The following is an 8153-nucleotide window of genomic DNA, read 5'->3' as shown; positions in this document are numbered from 1 at the left end:
TAACTCCTGCACATGCTTTTGGGGAACATAAGGAGCAGCAAGTGGCAGCAGCAAGGGGACCATCCCAGCCTCACTCCCCAAACAAAACCACACTGATCCCAAACCTCTTAATCCTCACCATCACACACCTGCAGGTGTAAGATCTGAGGATGCCCCAAGGCTGACAGCATCATCTAGTCCAAATAGTTTGGGAAAACCTTAACTGTACATACTTGGATATTAAATTATATAATGGATTTTTTGGCAGCAAAAGAGAGTTTTTAGTGAACTGCTCACAACTCAGAATGGGGAAAGTACTTCATGGGTTTTGGCAAATAATATTGAATTGGTTGAGTAAAATGCTGAAGGCAATAAAAATCATTGAGGATACATAATGTTACACAGGCTGAAATCCACCAGATAACAAAAACATTTAATGAGAGATTTTGAAAATGATCCTATTCTTTCAAGATCTCTAATTGTCAACAGCCTACATATGGAAAGGGCAAGTCCCCAGGAGTGCCAAAAATCTCCCAGTACACGTTTTTCTCCTTGTTCTGTGACACAGACTGGCTAAAAATGACCCATTTCAGAGGCTGTTGCAAGAAACCTGTCACAGAAGGTAGAGAAAGGGGCTGTGGGAGACACACTATCCCTGCAGCCATCCAATTTCATCAAAGGATGTTTGCTGCTTGGTCGCAGCATCTGGGATGGAATTTCCCTGTTTTAAAGTGCCTCAACATCTTTTTTTTCTTTTTTGTAATTTTCATGCCTTTGACTACTTCTTATAAAACACATTCTGCTGGACTGACACCAAAGACTGGCTTGACAGTGTGTCACTTTAAAAACCCCAGGTGACAGATGGTAGACAAGCATGGTGACATCCTGGCAGTACAATTTATATCTCCCTGTCTTAATTGTCCCTGTAACCAGCTTGCATTCTGTTTGTATTCCACCTGAAATCCCCTTACCTGCATGTCCCTCCTTGGGATAGGAACTGGAAGGGTCTGGGTCTTCAGGATGTCTGCTCAATTTTCCTTGCAGCAGCAATCACTGCATTTTGCAGTCTGTCTTCCCTTGTGCTTGTTTTCTCGCAGAAATGAACAAAGTGCCACACACACAAACCCCCAGAAGCCAAACCACACAAGAACTGGCTGAGTAGCAGAATCACACAAAACCAGACAATCCATTTGCAACATCAGACCCTCTTTGTTGTCCTATTGCTGTTGTCCATCCTCCAATAATCCAGCCAGAACTCTTTTCCTTCAGTACAGCACTGGTTTCCTTTCAGATGGGATCAGTCTCCTTCACCTGCACAGTTCCTGTCACACCTGCACCCAGCAGCAGTCCTGATTCATGCAGCCTTGTGTATGTCCTTCTTTCCCATAAACTCATCCAGCACTGGAGCGGGCAATGGAAGCCACAGCACACGAGGGTGTTAAAACATCACAAGTTTAACACCTTGTTCTTGCCCCGTACCCGAAGTGCACTCAGATTAAACAGTCTCTGAGTGTGGGACTGCTAATGTTTGTTAAAACACCAGTTGATCCACAATAAAATACTTCCCGTTGGGAAGTAACTTCTGCTCAGATGAGCACGCATTGCTTCAGAAGGGAGAGCTGTATTAGCACCCAAGCCAGCAAGGTAAAAGGTTTTCTAGGTCACTGAGAGTCACAGCAGCTCTGTGGGTGCCCAGCAGGCACTGCTTACTGTGCAGCCCAGCCCCTTCTCCTGGGAGCTTTGCCACATTTAACCCAGGGAACACAGCTCTGAAGGAGTGATTACATTTCATGCTGTGGTTGCAAAGTAGGAATAACATGCAAAATGGGATTACGTTTTAATATAATCTCATATCTCACAGTCCTGGACCACCTAGTAATGTCAGTGAGATATTTCTAAGTTTATTAACATTAAAAAAGGCATCAAACTTCAAAGGGAAAGCAAAAAAATATGCTGGTGATGTCAAGAGCATGCTGTATGACCAGTGAGTCAAAGTGTTACTAACTATATTTTCACTGTCTTCCACTGGCTCTGAGTTATTTCCCCAATCTTTGAATGGGCTGACACAGCCTCAGCAGGGCAGTGAAGTGTGGCACCAGAGGTCAACACAGTTCTATCCCTGGGGCAGCTGCTTTGTGTGAGAGGTAAGGGAACTCTGCACCTGGGAAGAACTTCCCAAGCTGTGAAGGAAATTCTCAAAGGGAAATCCTCACTGAAAACAAATCCATAATGGAAATTACTTCAGATGCAAGCAAACAGAAGCAAAGGAGATTCGTGCTGCAAATGCCATTCTTGCTTTTTTCACCAAGTGGGAACCCCACTGAATTCACATGCTTTGCTGTTTAGTGCACCCTGGGGGTGCAGTAGCCACTGCAAGCACAATTTCGATACCCTTTAGCTCTCAGAAACTGTGAACCCGGTCCTCCCTTCACTGTGGTGGTGTCTGGAGGTAATATCTCACTGACTGAACTCAAGCTGGGAGTAGCAGCAACTCCCTAACTCTACAAGCCTCCTCAGATTCCAATGAAAGAAAAAATCAGGAGAGTCACTGTGATTTTAACTGGGGATTTAAATACATCCTCTCTATATATATTTCCTTTTTTTTTTTAATTGGTTTTTTTTTGTTTGGTTTTTGGGGGTTTTTTTTTGGTTGGTTGTTTTGTTTTGTTCTGTTTTGTTTTCCTGAAGCTTCTGTTATCAGTTAAGCACCTAGGTCTCCTACCTACTTTACTTAGTTAAGCACCTCCTGTCTCACATTTGGGACAGACCCAGACCACCTCTGGGCTGTGACCCTCACCCAGCCTCTTCAGATCTGTACAAGAGGCCACATCTGACCAGGGCACCAGTGCAGCCTCCCTTGTCAGCACACACTTCATGGAAAGCCTGTGAAAAGCAGTGGGAAGTGCATCCTTAAGTGTTCTGCTGAGTGACATCTAAAGCCCTACAGCCCCATTCTGATAGGACTCTGCAGACAATTCCTTGAGCCTCAGGCAAAGCGCTGCTGAGCTGCTGGCAATGCACAGCCAGAATCTGCCTATCCTACTATTAACAAACTTCTACTCACAACTTTCAGGTCCTCAGGTCTTCCTGTTCTGAATGGTTTTCCTTGCCTGTCTGACTACTCTGACTCAAAGGAAACTCTACTGGAAGTAAGCAGAGTTAGATGAGTGCCATTAAAATTATACCACCTCAAGTTTTAGAGAATTTCATCCCTTGGTTCTGCTAAAATAGCATGCAAAAAGTGTATGAGACCACTAATTTACAAACCACTGTTTGCCTTAAAGAAATCACACAGAAAAGAGTAAGTTTGCCTTAATATAATGATAATTCAAAGCTTTTACAGAAGCAGATGATCCGCACCAGAAGCATAAAATAGAGCAACAAAGTGAAATATCATCATCCATCTATGCTAGTTTTGTCTGTCCTTTTTGAATGAACACATTTCCCAGGGCACCGCTTCCCTAGCACAGCATCTCTAGTTTCACACCAACCTACAACTACACCATTTTTGAACATGTAACTTATATATAACTTGAGGTAGTTACCAGTCACCAAAGAGGAAATCATGTTTCTTCTTGAAAGGGGTAATTATGTAGGCTCTGGCTCTAAAGACACTGAAAACGAGATTTACTTCCCATTAGCCATCAAAGCCACAGTTGTGCCATAATTATAGAAGTACTTAAACAGAAATAAAACCTTAGATGCTTGTGGCACAGCAGTTTGCTCTTCACAGTGGTTTAAAATGTAAGCCAGCAGTTTATTATTTAAATATATTTTCATGAGGTGAATGCGACAGAAACTGCTGCTTTTTGTAACTTGAGTTACAAAGCAATCCTAAAGAAGAATTAAGAACTACAGTTAAGTTGTGTATTATCATGTAAATGACAAGGGAATGTCACATGGGATTCTGTGCATTGTTCATAGAGATAAATGCAGTGAACTATAAATACAAGTTCAATAGAAAGCCTTGACAGTTCAGCAGCTGAATGAAAGCTAGTCTTGGAGGCTGCTGGGACATTTTGAAATAAATACTCATACACAAAGATGCAATATCTAACACATCTAATTAATCAACCATTAATTTTGTTTGTAAAACTGTTGTCTTTTAAAAAAAGCTACCCCCAAGCCCCCCCCCCCAACAACACTGTAATGGCCAATGAAAATTGTCTTTCTATGAAGTTTAATCTAAATAATGAATATTAATAGACCAAAGACCTCCTGCAGGTAGGAATGCACAGCCCTCCCTGAGCTCAAGGGAGGGTTACTGCTCAACACTGAAAACAGCACCTACTTGCACAGCAGCCACTGGGCCATGCTGCTGCCTTCATCAAGAGCTGTCTGTCCAGATGTAGAAGAGATTATGCTGCTGTTTGATTATAGCAGGACATATACTGGCATTTGGGGTCAAAAAGGATTAGTTTATCATTTGTCCTTATTCTGGCTGTTATTTCGAGCCATACAATGGCCTCTTCTATGAATACTGGTACATGTAAAGAAGCAAGCAAGAGATGCCAATATTTTATTTTGTACACCCACTGCTACTGCTTCGCCCTAGAACAGACCTTGTGTAGGAAAAAAAACCCCACCAACTATTTCAGCATGATTAAAAAGCTTTCTTATTCTTCAATTCTGCCTCAATCTCTTCATTGCAAAGATAACCAAAATGGGAAGAGAAGACAGTATGAACACCACTGAAAGCAACTGCCATCCCTGGACATGCCTCTGGAGTAGAAACAGCTGACATGACCTGTACCAGGCTGGTATCCAGTCCCAGCACCCAAAAAGGCTGACAGCAGCTAGCCCACACCAGTGTGGGCTATCAGTTTGCTGAAACTACCTGCTTCAGTTATCTCAAGGTTAGTCCTGAGAGAGGCAGTTCATTTCAGCCTTTGAAAACCAGATAGATGTCTATTCAGCTGAAGTACTCACACTACTTTAGGCACTTGAAGAGTTTTTCCTCTTTCAGGGACACCTAGGAATGAGAGAAGGGTAGTGTTTGAAAGCTACCCCTCCTTGCCTCAGAGGAATGAGTAAAAGTTCATTCTGATCAGTGGAGTGAGAAGCTGCAAAGTGGTGGCCTGCATCGCACATCAGGAAAGACTGAGGAGATGCATGCTTCCCTGTCAAAGCTCAGGCAAACATCCAGGCCAAAGAAGGCAAAACATTAACACACTTTACTGAAATATCGGTTTCTTTAGTATGTTACAGAAAAGTTTATGAACATATATAATGTACATAAAAAGCAGACTTTGTAAAATAAAAAGGTCTTCTATAAAAAAAAAATTTAAAAGTCAAAGTAAAGTGCATGAAACAGTTTTTCCTCCACTTTAACTGTTGTATCAAAGTCTTAGCACATAGCAGTATTTTTAAAATGGGAGATCTTCTTGTGCCACCCATTAGTCAGTTACTTTACCGGTGAGATGAAATTATGATGGTGATGATTACAAACAAACCCTTAAGAATCAGAACAATTTAACCCAATGAATCCACAAAAAAACTAAGAGCAAAGGGGATATGGGCTTCCTATACACTTCTCATCAACAAGATTTAACAATCAGTGGAAAGGTTCACTCTCGTTAAAGAAAATTGGTAGGAAACAAGTTTCATAAATAGGGCAGTTTTGCTAGTTAGGGGCTCCCCTATTGTGCAATCAGTTCTTGGTCTACGAACATCAACATTCATACTTAAATATGCCGTTGCAAAAGGAAGAATATATAAAAAATGTTTCTGCCTGCCTTCGTTGGAAGGAAAAAAGTTACTCAACCCCAATCCAGACAAAGACGACTGCTTTCCTATGGGGTCTCCTACAAGGGCGAGTGCACCAAGGTAGTTAAGGAAAGCACTGAAGATGCTGAACCCTCTCATTTTTCCAACTCTGGGGGCAGAGTCCTGGAGCGGAACTGGGCCGTAATTATACCGATTGCGCTCTGCATCTTCAGAGACCTTGACAAAGCGAATTACTCGCTCGTCTCGACAGCCCCGGCAGGCAGGTAGCCCATTATTCCCGCCGCTCCCGGCGGCCCTCCCCATCCCCAGCACCCCCGGCCCCCGGCAGTCGCAGCGACTACGCGGCACCGAGGTGGCAGGCCGGGTCAGCTCCGGCCCGCGGCAGCTGCCGGGGCAAGCACGTCCCGCTGCCCGGGAGCAGAGGCAAGGCGGAGCGCTGCGGCCGCGCCGGGGCCCTCAGAGCACGGCAGCCTGTGCGCGGCAGTGGGCGATGTGGCGGTGCACGAAGTCGACGCGGGCCTGCAGGAGCTCGGCCTGGCGCTCGGAGAGGAAGCCGAGGCGCGCCCAGAGCGGCTCCCGCGCCCGGTAGCGGCGGCGCAGCTCGGCGGCAGCGCTGCGGCGGCGGTGCAGCTCGGCCACCCGGCGGGCCGTGCCCTCGCGGAACACGCACACGGAGCGGAGCAGCGGCTCGTTGTAGGGGTCCCACATGGCGAGGAGGCGGTAGCCGTGCACCAGCCCCGCCTCGTTGTCCATGAAGACGAGCCCGCCGTCGGGGGCGCGGAGCAGATTGCTGGTGGCGCGGCGCATCACCCGTGGGTCCCACTGCAGGCTGAAGAGGTTGCTGACCAGGCGGTCGAAGTTGGCCGTCAGGTAGTCGAAGAGGATCAGATCGCTCCACTGCACCAGCTCCACCAGCTGTGACGGCGGCAGCCCGACCAGCTCCCCCGCCGACAACGGCTGCAGCCGCCGGCCGGCGCTCGCCTCGGCGCCCCAGGGCGCGGGAGCCACCACGGCGGTGAGATTGTCCACCCAGCGGGTCAGGCTGACCACGGCGCCCTCGGCCCAGTGCGAGCCGCGCAGCTCCTCGCGCACCGGCTCCCACTGCTGCCCGCGGGCTTCCACCAGGGCGAGGGCCATGGGCGGCAGCCGCTCCTGCATGCCCAGCACCCCGGCCAGGTGATACGAGAGCGCCTCGCCCTGGATCTGCTCCGGGTTGATGCCATAGCGGACGCAGGCGCGGCTCCCATCCGACAGCCGCGCCAGCCGGTTGGAGCTGCGCCCGCAGCCGCCCCGCTCCAGCGAGGCCACGCGGGCTGCGCGGGCGGCCGACAGCCACGCCGCCGCCTCCTCCGCCGCGAAGCCCGGCGGCACCTGCTCCTCCAGCTCACGGCTCCAGAAGATGCCCCGCTCCACCGGAGAGCCGGTGTCGGCCGGCGGCTGCGAGTCGGTTACAGCGAGCCGCTCCTCGCCGTCCCGCTCCTCCAGGTCCGTCGCCGCCGCCGGCACCGCCAGCAGCGTCCGAAAAGTTTTCTGCCCGCCGCCGCCGCTGGACTCGCCCCGCACCGCCGAGGAGCGCCCCCAGCCCCATCGCCCCGGGGGCTGCCCGGCGGGCAGGCGCGGCTCCGGCAGCGCCGCCGCCTCCCGCCGCAGCAGTACCGTCCAGAGCCCCGGCAGGGCGCCCAGCAGCAGCAGCCCCAGCACGGGCAGGGGCCCCGGCGCGGCCCGCCTCGCCCGCTTCATCCTCACGCCGCTTCACGCCGCTACCGCGGGACGCGGCGGCGGTACAGCCCCGCCGCTCGGCCGCTCAGCGCAGCGCTGGCGCATGGCCGCGGGCCGGATCTGCCGCCCCGGGAGCGGCAGCAGGAGCAGGCGAGCCCCGGCGGCTGCCCCACGCCGTGTGCGCCCAGCTCCGCCGGCGGCCGGGAGACCACGGGCACCGCACCACGTGGGGGAGCCGGGGGGGCGCGCCCGGCCCGCCCCGTCTCCCGGCGTGGCCCTCCGCTTAAAACGGCGATGGCCCGCGCGGCGACGTCGGTGGTCCCACACACGGCAGGGCGCCCCGTCGAGGAGGCGGAAGGGTCGCGGATGGCGTGGGAGCCGCGCCGGTCGCCCGTCCAGCGGGAAGGGAGAGCGCTGCGGCGGGGGCGCTTGGCCCGCCGGTTCCTCCTCGCCGCTGCGGGCAGCACAAAGGAGCCTGCACACCGAGGAAGAAAAGCGGGGAGGGGGAAGGGGAAGAGGAAGGCGGTACGCACGCCAGCGGGGCCGCCCCCCGCGCCGGTGCACGGGCGGCCGCGGAGCCCCGGGCGCGGCCGCGCCGCCTCCCGCCCACGGCAGCACGGCGGGGTCGCGCCGCGGTCAGCGGCAGAGCGGCTCCCCCTCCGCTCCACCACCCTCAGCCCCAGCCGGCGCTCGGGGCCGCGCGGGGGCCGGGAGCGGCAGGTGGTTGC

The 8153-nt window shown here is 51.7% G+C and overlaps 1 protein-coding gene across 1 annotated transcript; it reads right to left on the bottom strand.

Moving 5' to 3' along the window:
- Positions 1 to 5131: 5131 nt before the first annotated feature.
- Positions 5132 to 7615, bottom strand: FJX1 (four-jointed box kinase 1). Its single transcript, XM_042038625.1, has one exon. It carries the CDS (start codon positions 7444 to 7446, stop codon positions 6163 to 6165), a length of 1284 nt encoding a protein of 427 aa, XP_041894559.1. The 5' UTR covers positions 7447 to 7615; the 3' UTR covers positions 5132 to 6162.
- Between the last annotated feature and the right edge of the window lie 538 nt (positions 7616 to 8153).

Source organism: Corvus kubaryi, unplaced genomic scaffold, assembly GCF_017639235.1.
Source record: "Corvus kubaryi isolate FWS band 111438036 unplaced genomic scaffold, C.kubaryi_AGA036_p1.0 37392, whole genome shotgun sequence".
NCBI lineage: Eukaryota > Metazoa > Chordata > Aves > Passeriformes > Corvidae > Corvus > Corvus kubaryi.
The sequence above is the reverse complement of the archived record's forward strand: the minus strand, read 5'-3'. Positions and strand labels throughout refer to the sequence as shown.

Coding starts and splice junctions, on each gene's coding strand:
- FJX1 (XM_042038625.1), bottom strand. CDS start 7,446: ATGAAGCGGGCGAGGCGGGCCGCGCCGGGGCCCCTGCCCGTGCTGGGG.